Source organism: Lytechinus pictus, chromosome 13, assembly GCF_037042905.1.
Source record: "Lytechinus pictus isolate F3 Inbred chromosome 13, Lp3.0, whole genome shotgun sequence".
Taxonomy (NCBI): domain Eukaryota; kingdom Metazoa; phylum Echinodermata; class Echinoidea; order Temnopleuroida; family Toxopneustidae; genus Lytechinus; species Lytechinus pictus.
Window position 1 is genome coordinate 9,063,168 of NC_087257.1, and position 19,108 is coordinate 9,082,275.

Below are 19,108 nucleotides of genomic sequence, written 5' to 3' on the forward strand. Positions count from 1 at the left end.
CATTATCATCATCATCAGTAGTCTTTAACATGATTATCATCCTTACTAGATCATTGTTGTAATAAACATTACCGTCATCATTATGATCATCATTATTAATGTCAGTATTATATTTATCATCGACCCAATCATCATCAACATATCATAATCACTACCATAATCACTGTCATCATTGCCATCACCAACCCTGCCCCCACTTTACTATTATCATCGTACATTGAAAAATACAACCATTCCTCAGTGAACTGTTCCTTGAGTCATTGGCATTTCTGGCTTCCATGTGCAATTTGTTTTGTTACGTTTGTGAAAAGGGCAAGCTTATGTATGACGGTAGATACGTGCATGCACCTGTGTACAGTCAGTAAATGATACAGGATGATGTGAGTGAAAGGATACGCATGTGTTGTACTTGAACTAAAAAGGAAATCCTTGTTCTTTGAACGTGTACATAAATCAGTCATCCCTTTGCACCAACACTTTCCACATTATATACTATAAATGTACAACATATATTGCACACAGTGTCATACTGTCACTTGCGTGTCAATGCTTGTGTATATTCTTTTTCACCCGGGGAAATTTCTTTCCGAGCTGCTAATGGATATCATGTAAAGCAATACAGTACAAATTATTTGCAGCTGCATTGTAAGCAGTTCACTGCCAAATGTTACTGATTTTTCAGTAGTTTAACTTTAAAGTGAGAAGGACACTGGTGGTTTCATACAAAATACTGATTTCTGGGCCCCGTCTTACAAAGAGTTACAATTAATACGATCAATCGTAAATCTATGGAAATCCATCAGTGTCAATCATTTTCTACGAAAAATTTGCACAATGTCCTTTGTATACAAAAAGAAGCGCAGTGAATTTTCAATAAAACAATGAATGCATGATTATACATCATAGCTAGACGTTTTTTTTAACAAACATGCATAATAGATTTTGACGTTGCTGGCCGTCCATAGTTGTGATTGATTGGATCAATCGTAACTCTTTGTAAGACGGGGCCCTGATGTTGCAGTTTTATGTGTTGTCCTCTTTGTAAAAATAATGATTTTCAGCTTTAATAGTACTGAAATGTTCTAGTTCAGGTTAGCAGCTCCGTGTTAGGTGTCCATCTAAAAGTTTTCTCTCAGATCAACCCTTTCAGTAAAAAACTTGTTTTCATCCAAATTCAAAACATTGGTCTTTTCACCCCAGCTAATGGTATATTTTTTCTTCAAAGAAAAAAAAATCATTTTGCTTGATGGAAGGTCAAATTCAAGAATGATTTTCCTCTAAATTCAAAATATGGGGTCTTTTCACGTTAACATGACATTTGCTCCGGCAACAAATGCTCCGATGGAAAATCTGCACGCTTCGTCAAACATAAATAAAACCTAAAACTAAATGAACCCTAATCGTAATTTTTGCATTATTCTGAACCAAAAACTCTTATTGCAATCCTAACTGTAACCCTATGCCCTCTTGAGATATTAGCGCCAGAGCAAAGGTCGCAGGAGCACATGTCGTGTCACCCTTTTCACCCCAGCTGGTGATATATTTCAGGGTTCCCACAGTCATGGAAAATCCTGGGAAAATTTGTGGTCACGGAAAGTCAGGGAATTTGGAAAATTTGCGAAGAGTCATGGAAAAGTCATGGAATTGCATTTACCTCTTGGCTATGGCAGCTTTCCAGTTGTGTCTCACAACTCTCATACTCTGTGATCATACTCTGCTATTACAATTGGTGTTCATGATTTCCATTTTCCCTGTTTTGTGACATCCCAAATTCTACATAACTCCCGCGACGTCACAGGAAGTCATGGAAAGCAGCAAATTTAGTCATGGAAAAGCCATGGAATTTTTCAAATTTCTGTGGGAACCCTGTATTTCTGTTCAGACGAATTATTTTCTATCGTTTGATTGCAGGTTAAATTCAAGAATGGTGGACGCGGTGGTCGCTTCAACAGGAATCACAGTGGGCCCGGAGGTCCATACCACCAGCAACAGCATGTACCAGATACATCCAATTTCCCCGTCAGGTAAGTCCAGTCTTCTGTCTAATCCAAACTCTGTTTAAAATCTACTGTACTTAAATACATGTACCTCCAAATTTTTCTAACAGGTAAGTGTTTCGGATCTAGGGGTCTTTTCACAGAGAGTCGAGTGGGATTGAGTCGTGCTTGAATGCGGATGCGCAAGTGATATGTAACATGCAATCTTAATGATTAATACGCAGTAGGGTGTGCTTTCTTTGCATTGTTTGATGACTACTAGGTGATGCCTTTTATACGGCCGGCATCTAACTGGGAATTTAAGTATGACACTAAATCACACTTAAATCTTTGTGAACACCCCTGATCTCTCTTGTCTCTCATTCAGTCCAAAATTTATTTAATATGGTCCATACCACCAACAATAGCATGTAACACATACATCCAATTTCCCTGTCAGGTAAATATAGCAAGGCTTAAAGCATATTGTTATTTTTTCGTAAATTCCCCCAAAAGTGCATGTCACTTTCCCATTTAATTACAAGATCATATTAAGTAATGTGCCACAAAGTGGTTGTGGAGTGAAGGATATAAACTGATAATGTGCATTATGGGATAAATCTACAAATTTTACATCAAAATTTAATTTAATTTTATGCCTGATCAAATTAGAATATCTGAGTATTTTTGTCTTCTTTATGTAAAAGAACTTCTCAAGCAAGGAATGGGCTGAAAATTTCAGCATATAATCTGTCAGTAATTTCTAATATCCAATTACTCAATATGTAAAGCAAGTGCTCAAACAGCTATTTTAAATGAAAATAAATACAGAGTGGAGGGGGCACTAGATATAAATTTGAGATTAAAATAGTTTACTTAAAAACTTGTTAAACTGCAGAAAATTATAGTTCAACTATTCAATATCGTGATATCCTGTATACTATGTTGGGTAATTGTTACCTTGTAAGTAAAATGTTTCAATTTTTATACCTCTTCTATATTGTAAGTACACAGCAGGTCTGTTTGAATACTAGAAGAAGATTTGATGGGATTTGTCATCTAATGACGATGAATAATTTGTTCAATAATTTTGAAGATTTAATTTTCCATATCCTTCCATGTTTAATCTTCAGAATTCTTGTACGAAGTGACTTCGTCGGAGCAATCATCGGAAAGGGAGGCGGAAACATCCAGTCCATCACCCAGGAAACAGGATGCAAGTAAGTCATTATCTTTTTTATATTTGCTCTTCGAAAAACAATAATAAATCATAATTCATATAGTGCCTCTGATCTGTACAATATCTGGAAGCACATGTGTGTTTATTTTATTTTTTCCAAAAGCATATAAATACATGCACTTTGTTTATTGGTTTTGTTTTAAGTCACAGTAGTTATCAATGAAGTAGAAGAAATATGAAATAAGAATATGAAAAAGAACAAAGATAGACTAAGCTCGAGAATGTGCTAGTTTCTTAAAGTTTTATTATTTTTTTGAAAGGGCGAGGAGAGGGGGAGAAAACTTTTCCTTTTCAGCAAAAAATTAGGATGAGTAGGAAGGTCAAAGATACAAAATTGCTGAATTTGAAAAAAAAATATGGTTGTTTCATAATTTACTCCATGTCACATAAATTTCTATTCAGTGAAACTTTCCTAAGTTCACCACCTAACAAAATCTGTACCAAATATCCACAATGCTATGTCGTAGAGCTTCTTATGTATTTAGAATATATTAAGTAATATCAATACCTTATGTATTATGAAGATGCGTGGACCTCTGAACAGAAAACATCAATTTGCATGCAGCGTGATTAGTATATTTTCCTGAATGAACAACAAAAAAAGGCTTATTTATTTTTGCTTAATTTGCCTTCCATTTAGAAGTGCGCTTGAGATTAGTGATGCTGATGTCAGGATTAATGTCTGGTCTTAAAAGCAGTTCCATCTTTCCTTAAACTGCAAGGTGATATTTGTAAGGATTAGACTTTCTTTACGTCTAAGATGCATCAGACTAGTTTCCATGGCAACAAACTAAATATAGATAATTATCATAAGAAGGAAAGCATTGACGTTGTAAATTGCAGGTTAAACTATGGTAATTGTCAAATGCACACCACAAATAGAATCCGATGTAATGATTTTTTTTAGACAATAGTGAAAAAAAAAACTGATTTTATCAGAAGAAAGAGGGGTGTGATGTGAATCATTCTTGGCCCCGTCTTACAAAGAGTTACGATTGATCCAATCAATCGTAACTATATGGAAATCCATTAGTGTCAATTTTTACTACAGAAAATTTGCACAATGTCCTTTGTAAACAAAGAGAAGCATAGTGAATTTTCAAGAAGACAATGAATGGATGAATATACATCATAGTTAGAAAATATTTTTGAACAAACATGCATGATAGATGTTGACGTTGCTGGCCGTCCATAGTTGTGATTGATCAGATCAATCGCAACTCTTTGTAACACGGGGCCCAGATGTGCTGTCCTTGAGACTTGCATGTATAACTCAGAGCTCCTGCTCCCGGAATTTTGATCAGTCACATTATACATACATTGTACATATAGATTAGACATAAACAATACATAAATGTAAACCACGCGGGCCCGTATTCTGAATGCTGGTTTTGCCTTGTACCATGGTCCTAGACCCCGTTCTCATTACACTTTCTAAAACTAGTTTACTGGAAACCGGTTCAGGAAAGCAGTTTGGAAGATCACTTTGCTAGCATTCCCATTTGATCACCCGAAATTAGTTTTCAAAAAAAAAACTTTGCGTAAGGCAATCTTGTTGCTATGGGAAAGCCCTCAATGGGGTGACACATTTCGTGCAAAATTTTAAACCCCGAGTTCAGAATACGGGTTTCAGAGTGTAACTCACATGGCATTACACGACAAATTTCCCAGCTTATGACTCCTGTCATGAAGATTTTTAGGCAGCCCGGCGCCCCCAAGAGACAACTTGCCCAAGAACCTTGGGCAGTTGCCCAAGAAGAACAATTCCTTTTTAATTTTCAAATCAAATACCTATTCATTCAAGACTAATCATATAATGAGGGCTCCATAACACAAAGGGTTTTTCAATCCACGAAATGTCAATGCCCAATCGGGATCATTGTTGCATGCGCATGTTGCTAATAATGCTTACCAGGAACCAATCAGAATTGCTCTTTCATATTTGAAAACCACTGTGTTACACTTAAAGGGCATACGAACCCTGCAACAGCCTTAATAGCCCCAGCTCAGCCCTCAACTACTCATATCTGGTCAGTTTCCTTACCCATAATGCAACTTTCTGAGCAGTGTAGTCGTGTAATATACGCCCATTTGAATAATAACATTCTAATTCACCACTCAATTTATTCATATAAATTATGTTATCAAGTGACAAATTGCAGGTGCCCTTTCTCACGAAATCATTTATTTTTCTCTATGCAAATAAAATTGGAGGCTGATTAATCCTCTTTATGACTGATAGTTACCTTAGAATGTATATTTTAAGACTAACCATTTATAACTCATGGTCAATGAGAGACAACGCACAGGAATGGTCAGTTTGTTCCCATTTGAATCCGATTGTGAGTAATTTTTGAAATTGCATTTGAGAATTAATTTTCATGGAAGAGGATACATGGATCACCTTTGGAAAAAAACAAAAGCTTGAGAGTTCTAGAAAGAAAGAAAAAAAATCATGTACTTGATGGCATGAATCTTGTCTAGACTGTCACGGCTGTTAGCACCAGAGCAAGAAATTTGCTTAAAGGGCTGATGTGTACTTTCACAAACCTATGGGCCCTGCATAGAGGTTTCAATGGTACAAAATCATGGACTGTGCAGGGATTATGTACATAATGCTCACTAGGAAAAAGGTGAACTATGAAGGCATGCTTTGGCAAAGGGCGCTATTACAAGGTTCATGCTTGAATGAGGTTCTATAGTACAAGAAATCTGCCTAATCCATTGTACATTTGAAACCCTTTTTGAGAATACTGGCCATGGAGTCTTGGATCTTGTAAATTACTCTGAAAAGAAACACTTTGGTTGCATATGAAAGAGTTTGGGTTTTTTTTTTTTGCCTCAACTCCTGAAACTTGTATAAAATGAAACATGGTTAGCTGAGAATATGGTTGTTCATGATACAAATCAGCAATAAAAAACAGCACGTTTTTTTCTCATATTTTCAGAAACCACAAGATATTGATAGAAAAGCAAGAGTGTTTTGTTTAAAACGTAATTCTGTAGAATCATATATTCATAGGCAATGCAGAAGAAGCCTGAATAAAGTAGGACAGTGATGAAATTGACAAAGTGGTATTCAGATGCTCTTTTAAGCTAGGGTTACACCAAAACCGAATCCTCCCAAATAAATGTGGACAAATTCTGCCCGAATACGGCCTGATTTGGATGGTTTTGGTGGATTTGAATGTTCCTAAATCCCTCCCGAATTTTCTCGTATTCACGGAGAGAAAACAGAATACCCCCGAAACCATCCAAATACACGTATTCGGACTGTTTCGGGGGTATTCTGTTTTCGCGCTGATTCGGTTTGGGTGTAACCCAGGCTTTAAAGAAAAAGTGACTAAAAATAAAAAATTGATCACTTTTGGTGTTGTCACTACATGGTGTTGGCACCTGTTAGAACTCTCAACCACTAAAAATTTCTGACTGGCACTCAATGCGATGTCGTAACTAACCAACTGGCTGTGATTTTCCAAATGACAGAGAAAGTGATATGAAAATGATATTCTTTATATATATATAGTGCAAACCAACTAGTTTTCTCCTGAATTCTGGTGGCAAGGTATTGGGCAATATTCCGATCACCACTAAAAAAAATAAATCTGTTTACTCTATATGGCCCGTATTCTGAAGTCAGGTTTAACTTTTAGACCATGGTCTAACTCTGGGCTAAAATTATGGGAAGCCAAAAGTGTCAAAATTTTTAAGTTGTATGTTTCTTATGTTTACTGTGCTCTTTCCTGATTCATCGATGGTGAAGACAATCATCTATTCTTACTTCCTAGACAACAATGAATGATTTGAGAGCCAAATGAGCTGAAATATATCTCCACTGTTAGTGATTTATGTAACAATTGGCTATCCATACTTAAACCACAACATTAAATCCGAGTTTAAGTTGAACCCGACTTCAGAATATGGGACTATGTGTTTCTGAGTTAATAGATAGTGTGAACACAGCCATGATGTCCCCCTTTAAAGGCTCAACAGACTAATCTCAACCTGCCACGTGGGTTAGTCTAGGATTACTGAGTACTACTTTCAGTCTGGCTTAGACTGTTGATTATAATGAAGTAATGTAGACTTGTGGTTTCACTTCCATCATGTCTGGGTTGATATTGTGGTATTTATTATTCTTGTGCTGCATCATAGTACATGCATGAGACTGGTGTGTGTCTTTCCCAACCAGCGTTGTATTGTGCCCTCATTACGGCGGCGCGACTCGCCCCTAAACTTGCCACAAACAATATTTGAAAAAATATTGAGAAAATAAGTATCCTACATGGATATGCGACAGAATGTTGATATTTGCATTTTCCGCATAAATGCTTGTTGCGCAACATGGCCCTTGAATAAAAAAAACATGTCCTCTGAAATTCAGCAGTTGCCCCAGTGTGAAAAAAGTAGCCCCTAAAGATAAATTATTTTTTGACCCTTTTGCCAACAAACCTAATGAGCATATCATGTAGTAAATAGTGATTTTCACTGTCTATCGTTATAAACTACTAGAAATCCTTGCATCTGACAATTATTGACAAAATATTTTGTGCCACCCTCCCCCCTTCCCGAATTTTCTACAGAGTGGATCATGGATTAAAAGAATGTGTTCCTTTCATTCATTTCCTTAATGCTGCAGATAATTCCCCAATCACTACCTCCTCTTTATTTTATGTTTGAAATTTGGGGGTGTTTCATGAAACACTAATTTCCACCATCAAATTTTGCTGTCAGCCAATCAGATGCAAAGTTTTCAGTTGTTAGTGAAAAGCATGAACATGTTGCTTCGTGAAACAATCCCCCGTGTCATCCCAAATATTACATTTGCCAAATTGCTACTTTAGTAGTTCTGAATAAAGAAAGCTTTCACATGCTTATGTATTTGAAATTTTGATGACATTATGTGGGTCTTTGAGTGCTCTAACATGAGTAGAATCAGATGAAATGGTTCTTTCAATGATAGAGGATGAATTCCTAATGGAAAATCTTCTACATGAAACTTATACACTTCCTGTCAAGTCAGGCCAGCGAATTTAAACCCAGTGTGCTACTGTACTTGTTGTTTTACGTCCCATTTCGATTACAAATGCTCGCTTGTCTGATTTTATCCTTTTTTTTCACAATCAAATTCATTGGGGTGAATTAGGCCTTTAATAGCCCCATAATCTCTTCCAGATCATATGAATTGTTCATGTCTTTATGTACCCAATTGTATTAATTTCTGATTACTTTTCTTTTTCTTTCTACAGAGTTGACATCCACCGAAAGGATAACATTGGATCGTCAGAGAAGGTACAGGTCAATAAGTGAAACCCTTCTTTTATTTTGTAGAAATTACTAAAGATAGGAATGAAAGGAAATTAACATTTTTTTAAGAACTTACCCAAATTATGACAACATTGTTAAACCTTGATAATATTCTAATTGAGGTTAGCATGTTATGTATAGTTTGGTTAAATAATGTGTAACCCTTCTTTTATTTTTTTAAAATTAAGCAGATGAAAGAAAAGGAAATGAATTATCAATTTATATTGTGATGTGTAATCAATCCACATGCATTTCATTTTGTCAACTTCAATATGTGATACAATTCAATAAATAACATTTACCTGTCTATACCTTTATTCAAAAATTATAATTACAATGATAAATCCTGATAATAAGGATTCTATAAATCTTTTTTAAAATGCTAGATGTTGGTAGCATGTAATTCAGTTTCATTCAGTAATATCATATTGCTTATGTAATTTAGAGCATTCTATGCTGTCTGTATCAAGTGCATTCCACGGTGTCAATGAGTCTTGTACATTACAGACAGCCAGCAGGAAGACAAGTCTAGACACTGACTCAGACATATCTAATAGTCATCGTATGTTATACCCCTTCAATGAATTGTCTTGTGTGAAATAAAAACTATGTAGTACAACATGTATCATGATAATTGTAAATGTTCAAGGATAACCTTTGATAGACTTGATTTTTTCCTCTTTTTTTTGGTCATGTTCTGTCTGTATAAATGGGGCAATGTGAAAATACTTGTATGTCAGTTATGGTCCCATATGGTAGAGTTAGAGTTGGGAGACATTTATGTTTTATATGTACTCGATAAGGAGACCGGATCCTCTTTGGAAGGTATCCATATTGAGCAGTTAAAATTTAAGCTTTGATTTCAAATACCGTAGCTGTTTTATTCACAGATGACACTCCATGCACCCCGCTAAGGTATAACCCCTATTTTAACTGGACTATTTCAGACCAGGTTTTTACGGGGGGGATTTCAATTTGACCCCCCCCCCCCCCCTTAAGATCTCGGCCGCTATTTGCACGATTGCCACAAAATTGGCACGGGCATAGAGCCAGATGTAAACTACAAGACTAAAATTTCCCCCAAAAAATTGCCCTATATGTGTTTTTGTATGTTTTTGCTTTTAACTCACTTTAAATGGCTAGTAGAATGCTCATTTTGGAGAAAAGAAAATGAATATTGATGTTTCTAACAAATCAATTTCACCCCCAGTTGATGAAGGGTTAATCTAGGTTTGCCACCCCTTACACGGGAGATATGTCAAACTTAATATTGTAATGTTTGACGATACTCTAATATAGGTCACATTACTGATCCTTGTCCAAAGCTTCAGACAGGCTTTAACAAAACAACAGTTTGCATATTCAATCTATGGCATCACTTGCCACCAAGGACACAATGCACCCATACTTATTAAAATGTCACAGAAACCACATAAGGTCGTGATGCTTACAGTACAGATCCAAAGATGGTTCGGGACAATGAATTGTGGCTCTCGTCTGAGAAAGAGCCTTTAGATTAAGTACATCATGTTCATATAGTTTATAGTCTTTTCCTCTGGGTAACAGGCAGTAACGATCTGTGGAGATCCCAAGTCAGTGACAGCGACCATCAAGAAGATCAGGGACGTTCTGGTCACAGAAAGCAGCGACCCTTTAGGTCAAATGCTTCATATTAATCATATTTATAATTTTTCTTCTGTCTTGTAGGCAGTAACAATCTGTGGAGATCCCAAGGCAGTGACAGCGACCATCAAAAAGATCATGGATGTTATGCTCAAAGAAAGCAGCGAGGAATCACACACGTAAGTATCCTCTTTCACCCATCGATTGCACAACCCTGATGGGCCGTTCAATAAGCCTATGGTCTTTCAAGCATCCAGTAGTGAACCTCTGTATCATCATCTTCTTGGAGATACTCCCCAAAGTCCTCTCAGGGCTCAAATGAAGACAATGATTTGATATCACTTAAGATTCAGATTTGTTTCTCCAAAACATCATTGTTGTAAAGGTGATGTAACACGTGAATGTATCCTCTTGTAATTCTCCCTATGGTAGTCGACACTCGGTGATATCGATATCAATATCCAGGTTGATTTGTTGGGACATGCACTTCAAGCAGCAGCTGATCAATGCTACCATTAGAGCTAGCTGTATATCCCCAGACATTGATGTGATAAAGGTGTCGTGTATGGAACATGTTAGAATGCATTAACTCGTTTGTTTTGATTAAATTTTTTTTTAGATACAAGCAGAAAATTTAGTCATTCCCCCTCCCCTTTTCCTGGATAGAACATGTAAAAGGTATAACGCCCATTGTGTTTTCAATTTCATCGGATAGAGAAGAGATATTTTTAAAAAACGTTTCCATATCCCATTCTTTCCAAACAGTTTATATGCCTCTAAAAGTGCTTGCCCATGTGTCGATTCAATTTTCATCGGATAAAAAAAAGAGTTGTATTTGTTTTCGCTTTTCTGTATAGAACATATAAAATGCTTAATTCTCAAGATTTTATTTAATTTTTGTGGTTAGAAGAGAAGAGAATTGAAGATGTTTCCCCTTTTCTTTTTTTTTTCCAAACAGTGATATGCCTCTCAAAGTTCTTGCTCATAACGCCCTTGTTGGTCGTCTCATTGGAAAGAATGGTTCATCAATTAACAGCATTATGGAAGAGTCAAAAGCCAAGGTCACAGTGTCACTGTAAGTACTCTTTATTTCTTTTCAAAACTTGGTCTGAGTCATTATGTTTATTTTGGAAAAACTTTTGAATGCTATTAATTTATTGATAATACGTGATTAGGCTTCACAGTAAATGAAAAAAACCTTTCCCAAAAAGTTGCTAAATTTTCACATCTTTACAAATGGCCATCTATTTTCCATAATTTCCTTTAATTCTTTTAATTTTATTAGAACTTTCAATAAAATGAAGAATATTCCCTTCTCTCTTGACTCTGAAAGATTGTTTCAATTCATGTTACACTTGGTATACTTAATATAAAGTGGACATGTGGGACTACAATAATGTTGCAAGTATTGAATAATCTACCATGGATATTTCAGCCCAAGTATGTATGGCGAATAAAAAATAAAAAACTCAATGAAGAAAGAATTGATATCTGTCTGGTTTTAGATTAACAGGTGTGTTGGCTCTGTTGGTAGAGCGTTCGTCTCACAACCGGGAGGTCGGGGGTTCAAACCTTAGCCGCGTCAGACCAAAAGACGTTAAAAGATGGGAGTTGCTGCTATCCTGTTTGGCGTTCAACGATTAAGGGATAGAGCCTTGTCGATCTGGCGCTGCACAGTGGCTGCCAGGCCCACAATCAATTGGGCGAAGCAAATTTTCAGAATATTTCATTTCATGTCTATTTCGAACTATAAATATGGATTTTTTTTTTCAGGATCCAAGACCTCACCGTGTTCAACCACGAGCGCACCGTGACAATCTACGGCACCCCTGAGCAGTGCATCGCCGCCGAAGGGCTGATCAGCAAGAAGCTACGCAAGGCCTACGAGAGCTACATCCAGAACCTCCAGCCTCAGCAGCACGATCTGTTCCCTGGTCTGAACCACATGAACCTCATGTCGGGTGGTATCCACCACGGACAGCAGGGCCCACCCGGACCCCACTATGGAGGGCCCGGACAGTTTGACGGTGTAAGTACCGGGACATCACTAAAATTTTGTTAAATGATGAAAGAAGTGGGATCTTTAATTCTCTGGTCTGAACCACATGAACCTCATGTCGGGTGGTATCCATCACGGACAGCAGGGCCCACTCGGACCCCACTACGGAGGGCCCGGACAGTTTGACGGTGTAAGTACCGGCACGTCACTAAAATTTTGTTAAATGATAAAAGAAGTGGGATCTTTAATTCCCTGGTCTGAATCACATGAACCTCGTGTCGGGTGTTATCCACCACGGACAGCAGGGCCCACCCGGACCCCACTACGGAGGGCCCGGACAGTTTGACGGTGTAAGTTCCGGGACATCACTAAAATTTTGTTAAATGATAAAAGAAGTGGGATCTTTAATTCCCTGGTCTGAATCACATGAACCTCATGTCGGGTGGTATCCACCACGGACAGCAGGGCCCACCCGGACCCCTCTACGGAGGACCCGGACAGTTTGACGGTGTAAGTACCGGGACATCACTAAAATTTTGTTTCATCATCAATCATTCAATCAATCCATCAATCATCGTCATCATAACCATCATCATCACGATCATCGTCGTCATCATCAATATTTGTTTTGCATCACCTTTTCCTGGGAGGTGAAAAGCAGTCTGAATCACTATGACCCTTGGGTCTTTCCTCCCGATATTACCGATTAGGGGGGGGGGGGTGGATGTGGACCACTACACTGGGGTTTCCCCCTACTCTTAAAACGAACAATGCAGTGGGTTCTTAACATTCAAAGATGGTGACTCTCTTCCACACAGGTCTTCCATTTAATATCCTATCTGAAGGACTGAGTGTATATGTAATGCTCATGTCTGTCAGATGGGACACACCTATCGCTCCACAATTGTTACCCAGGCTTTTGGCATAGGTGCCACTAAGGCAATCTAAACTACATACAAGGAATAATTCCTACAGGGACCTGTATACCTCACCTGGGTCGAGTGGCAATTGCAGGTTAATGCCTTGATAGGGACACAGCGGATGTGATCTTTAGTTCGGAGACGTAACAACTAGATGTCTACCTCTGGTTTTCAATTCAAATTTTTTTGGCAATGGACCTAATTATTTTGGTGTGTGTGGATACCTTGTGTCGGAGAGAGGAAATAAAGAAATGTGCATACTGTGCATTGACTCTATGATATTTGCATGACATCTGGGAAGGCGGCTTTCGAAATATTGATTAAACGTTTTAATTGACTAGCATGTTGTTTTTACAACATATTAAGTGTTTTTTCTTTCTTTTTTCCCCTTTTCATTTGCGTAGCCCCACTACCATAACCAACCCCAAATGAATATGCCACATGGCCCTCAGCCTGGCATGGTGAGTATTAATTTATTTATTGCAATATATTTTTACTTAAAGTGATTGGTTAACATTGGTTTGACTTTTAAAAAATCTGAGCTAGAAGGTCACACTTGTCACCTGTGTGTGTGATATGTTACAAAAATGAAGCCCAGAAAAAATTGCGTTTGAAAATAATTATTTAGTGCTTCAAAAATTGAAATATTAAGTGACCGAAAACACCATCTTAATTTCATCCCATACACTTATGTGTACTATTGAGGCGTCTATAAGACGCCTATTTACAAAATCGGGGTTTGCCTTGTAGTTTTAGCTTTTCATTCTCAACAATGGTTGTTTCAGGGTTTATTAGTTCTAATACATGCACTTGTACACATGTTTCATCTTGGTTTGAGAATTTTTTAAATTGGCTGCTCACAAAGTTAAACAATACCTTAAGTGGAGAGGGGAGGGGGCTTTACAGGTATAGTTAATGATTTTTTTAATGATATTGAAGTTATGATTGGTATAATTGAATGACGAGTTTTGCTTTTCATTCATATCGCATATTTCATTTGTGAATTCAACCATATTTGTGATTATATTTTGTTCTCTTCAAACCATATTGTATCTTTCAGCTTCAGAGCGATAAGTGCATATTTCTTTTTTAGAACTTAAACCAGTCTACGTAACATTCTCTTCTCGAATTCTCAATAGACCATTCCCAATTCTTGGGCCCGTTTCATAAAGGAGTTGGCAACTGTTGTTACTTTGCCATAATGGCAACAGGGCTCAGCAGCCAATCAGAATCAAGGTTACCATGGTAGTTGGTCATAATGGCAAAGTAATAACAGTTGCAAGTCCTTTTTGAAATGGGGCCCCAGGTGCCTGTTTCACAATTGTGAAAACTTCCATAACAGGGCTCGGGAGCCAATCAAAATGAAGGTTTCCATGGCAGTGACAGTGACTATAGTAAATGTGGTTTTAAGTCTTTATGAGACAGGCTGGTTGAGGTTTTGATGTATGTACTGGGAATTATTTTGGTTTACCAAATTTGATTAGCATTTTTGGTCATGAAAGAAAAGCTCTCCACTGAGCTCTGTACAGTCTTATGTAATACTCTGAACTCTGCCACGCAATAAACTTCTTGTTCAGCATGGAACAGTGTTAACAAAGTGTGGAGCAGATAAATAATAATAAATAATTAAACTACCTGATGTATTTGTCATTCTGTTTAGAACCAGGAACCTAGCGAGACAACCTACCTGTACGTCCCCAGGGAAGCCGTAGGAGCACTCATTGGAGTTGGAGGAAAGAACATCAGGAACACTGCTCGTGCCTCAAATGCTACCATCAGGGTGAGTCTATCGATTCCATGACATTTGCTCTGGCGACAGTTGCTATGAATTTCATACACTAGAATCAAACAACTAACCTAGCCCTTGATTTGACACTATACCCTATCCTAAACCTAACAGAAAACCCTATAGCAACCCTAACCCTATCTTAGACGAAATTAAGCCTGGAGCAATTTTGCAGGAGCAAATGTTGTGTCACCAATTAGTCAAGCTCTACATCTTGCAATAATGCTAATCATTCAAGGTTATTCATCATTATCATTTCCATTATTACAAGAACAAGAACTTTTTAGGGGTCCACTAACCACAAGCATTTGTTTTTTTAGTGGATCTCTTCATTTCCAAAGAGATTGATCATTTATGATAATTGGACCTTATATTTTGTTATGTTTACTCAAGTAAAAAAAAAAAAATGATTTCAACACTTTGTGAAATGAGCCTCCGGAGAATGAAACATGTACGTGTGATTTGCGCAAGGCTCTGTATCACAATGCAGTGCTATCAATACTTAAAATTGATTGTGATTTCCTATTCAATAGTTTGTCTTAGATGGACAGTAAGTATTATTAGATGAATTGAATTGAATTATCCAACACTAACAATGTGCTATATTAAAGGGATGGTCCGTACTGAAAGTATATATATCTTAATAAATAGAGTAGAATTCACTGAGCAAAATACCGAAAATTTCATCAAAATCGGATAACAAATAACAAAGTTATTGAATTTTAAAGTTTAGCAATATTTTGTGAAAACAGTCGTCATGAATATTCATTAGGTGGGCTGATGATGTCACATCCCCACTTGTTCTTTTGTATTATATTATATGAAATGAGGTTTATTCAAATTTTTTCCTCCAAGAACTAGAAAAATTGGATTGACAACTGATTTAGTGCATTAGATATCTATTGCTGCAACTTATTTCATTATAAGGGAGACATATTATTCACACAAGTATGAAATAATGAAAAAATTATGAATTTTATGTAATAACATAAGAAAACGGAAGGTGGGGATGTGACATCATCAGCCCACCTAATGAATATTCATAACGACTGTTTTCACAAAATATTGCTTAACTTTAAACTTCAATAACTTTATTATTTGTTATCCGATTTTGATGAAATTTTTGGCATTTTGCTCAGTGAATTCTACTCTATGTATTAAGATATAAATATTTTCAGCCCTGACCATCCCTTTAATTCAACCAATGTACTTCATGAATGGCATGTAAGATGGAGTGCCTCGACACCAGATCCAAAGAATGTAATTTGCTCAATGTAAATCTGTGAATGTGATGTAGGGTAATGGTTGTTGCATCTCGTGCATACCCTTTACGAGTTCTGACAGAGAATATGAGGTGGTGGCTGAGAAATAAGCGATATCATTTGGCAATGATGATAGGAATTTTGATGTTCTTGATGAATGAAACATTTTCTATTTTTCCATCCAGATCGCCCCAGCCGGCAACGAGGAAAGCAATGAGCGTTGCGTGAAGATCATCGGAACTCCCGAATCCCAGTGGCGTGCTCAGTTCTACATCTACGATAGGATCCGCTCTGAGGGAATCCTTGGCAGCGGCGAGGTCCACCTCAGGTCAGAGATTGCCGTGCCATCTCAGCTTGTCGGTCGCATCATTGGGAGGAGGGGACAGAGTGTATGTATATTTTCATTGACGTCTTAATTATCATCAATTCCAGTTGTGGTCACAGTTGGTCACAATCTTCCAAATGAGTTCCAACACAATCCAATATAATGAGTGCCCAAGTGTTTTTATTATGAATGAAATGTGTGGGTCAAATGATTCTGGTAGCTGATATGATGTTATTTCTGAGAATTTAACTAAATGAGCATGTCATCGTAGCTAGGTGTAGGGTCTTTTTCAAGCAATAATAATACAGTGACCCACATGTGCTTTTCTGTGTTGGCAATCGTCAGTGTAATGGTTTTTCACTTGGACTTTCCACAATGATAGATCGAATCTTCCGATTTGAAGGATGAGTAGAGCAGAATTTTTAATACGAGTACAATTAAATCCTAATTTCCATTAATTGTTTTATTAGTTGCGTTTGGTATTTATATGATTTGTTCATATGTTTAGATGAGTTGGTCAGTCTAAAATTTCATTAAAATGTGTTTGTTTTATGTTCACCTTGACAGCCAGTCACGGCTTGTCATCCACTGTTTTTCTTTTCGGTTCCATTCTAGTATTAGTTTGTTCTAGCATTCTCTTCATTCATGCGATTTTACTTTGACGAGTAACATCTCAAGAACTTCAGTATACTGTCCATGTTCAATATTTTTTAAATTCTGATTTTCTGTTTGTACAGGTAAGGGAGCTGCAGCGTGTCACCGGCGCTCGTGTGGAGGTACCCCGCCGCAGGGGAGTGGATGGTGCCGGAGACGAGGGATCCTCCGAACCACCACAGGAAAGCAATAATCAAAATGGCAACAACAGTGGTGACGTTGTCGTCAAGCTGGAGGGACACTTCTATGCCAACCAGGTAGGTGTTCCTTAACCCTAAAAAGACTGGGGGGGGGGCTGATTCAGCCCCCCCCCTCGACATTTTTCACAATAAATCTGTAATGCGAAAAGCTGGCGCCGCACCGTTCCATGACTTTCTTCTTTCAAGTCTTGCGCAACTTTTGAGACCAAATTTGCGATGCCCGCGTACGTGGTTCCGAAATTGCTCAAAAACGTGAATTTGTGTACAAATCCAATGCAAATTGTGTTTTTAGCCAAAATTCATAAATGTATCATTATTTTCAATTTTACTAATCAAACTCAATTAATTTCATCTTGTTTATGGTCAGAATAAAGTAGCGGATGATTTTCATTGAAAAAACAATAAAAAACAAAAAGTTGAAAAACAAAGAAATACATAAGAAATTTTAAAAACAATAAAATACATAAGAAAAGAATTGTGATATTGAATTTTTTTTAAAGTACATTTGATCAGAATCCTTCAAAGTGTCTGTGAATAAAAAAATAGCAGTTAAGAGGCCTTATTTAGTTAATTAGAGCAAATCTTTGATTTTACGCATAAATTAGCATAATTAATGAATTATGAGATTTTTCGGAAAATTTGATCCTACAGTCTTGGAGATTATGCCATGGGTAATGCATGTGCCAATTTTCGTCGCGATCGCGCAGTCGACTGCCGAGATCATAGGGGGGGGGCTGAATCACCCCCCCCCCCCCCCCAGTCTTCTTAGGCATCAAAATAGCCCAGTCTATTTAGGGTTAAAGCTCTTTGTAAGTTACAAGCGACTTTATGAACAACTGGTGATCCTATCTTGGTGACACAACATTTTGAACATTAAAGTTTAAAGATCCAGACCGGACCCGAAAATGAAATTGATAAATTATATACCAATCGAAAGCTTATAAGCTACTAAATACAGCAAGGTATGCTTTATGCATTTTCACCGCTTCCCAGCTGAGTATTTTGCTTGTGAATATTCCAATTATCGGGCTTCGAACCCCGCTTAGAAAATAGGCTTTATTGTGCTTTTCACCTGCCTCGAGACCGTGACGTCACGTTGTGTAAGAAGCGTCGTGATTCCATAGGTTTGTACACAGAAAAACTGGGTGATTTTTTGCTTTCCAGATAACGCATTTCATTCTCTTCACTTCTATCACAGAGGGATATCACATATATTTTTACCCACAAGCTTGAATTTATGAAATCTACAGTTTTGAACTAGTTTTTGCCATATTTTATTTCCTGCTTATTTGGCGCAGATTTCAATTCTATCTGCATTTAGATTATGTATAACAACTTTTCCTGACATAGCAATTTAGGCCCAATAAGAGCCAAAAAAAGAAATCACAAAAAAGGTAGTGAATAGTTGTAGGTTTACAACAATTTGAACAGTGAATAATTGTGAGTGCCATTTTCATCTGAAAACGAAAAAAAAAAATGGATTCATTACATGGAAATGGAAGAAAATACCCAATGCTTTTGTACACAAACCTATGGAATCACATCCCTCCTGACACAACGTGACGTCATCATTTCCAGGCGACGTGGGGGTGCTCAATCGAAGCGTACTTTGGAGGAGCAGTTTCTTTGATTTTTATTTAATATTTGTCAGAAATGGAAGGATATATATGTAATATTTTTGGTATATTTGTATTGTATGAATCATTACCTTTATTTTGATATATGACTGTTTTTACACCGGTCAGGGTCTTTAATTCTACTCCACAGAGTGGCACTTTATGGCCCGTATTCTAAAGTCGGGTTTAATTTACACTCG

General features: G+C 37.2%; 1 protein-coding gene across 4 annotated transcripts in view; it reads left to right on the forward strand.

Annotated features, from left to right (window-relative positions):
* Positions 1-19,108, forward strand: part of LOC129274979 (insulin-like growth factor 2 mRNA-binding protein 3) — a 43,713-nt gene that overhangs the window by 18,590 nt on the left and 6,015 nt on the right. For 2 of the 4 annotated variants that reach the window (XM_064108412.1, XM_064108411.1), the window contains exons 6-15: positions 1,912-2,024; positions 3,110-3,196; positions 8,466-8,508; positions 10,231-10,325; positions 11,105-11,221; positions 11,920-12,175; positions 13,470-13,526; positions 14,726-14,845; positions 16,299-16,502; positions 17,176-17,349. In XM_064108412.1, the coding sequence (XP_063964482.1) occupies positions 1,912-2,024; positions 3,110-3,196; positions 8,466-8,508; positions 10,231-10,325; positions 11,105-11,221; positions 11,920-12,175; positions 13,470-13,526; positions 14,726-14,845; positions 16,299-16,502; positions 17,176-17,349 (1,266 nt within the window). Of the gene's footprint in view, positions 1-1,911; positions 2,025-3,109; positions 3,197-8,465; positions 8,515-10,230; positions 10,326-11,104; positions 11,222-11,919; positions 12,176-13,469; positions 13,527-14,725; positions 14,846-16,298; positions 16,503-17,175; positions 17,350-19,108 lie in introns of all 4 variants that reach the window. The other 2 variants (XM_064108413.1, XM_064108410.1) reach the window with 1 other exon arrangement.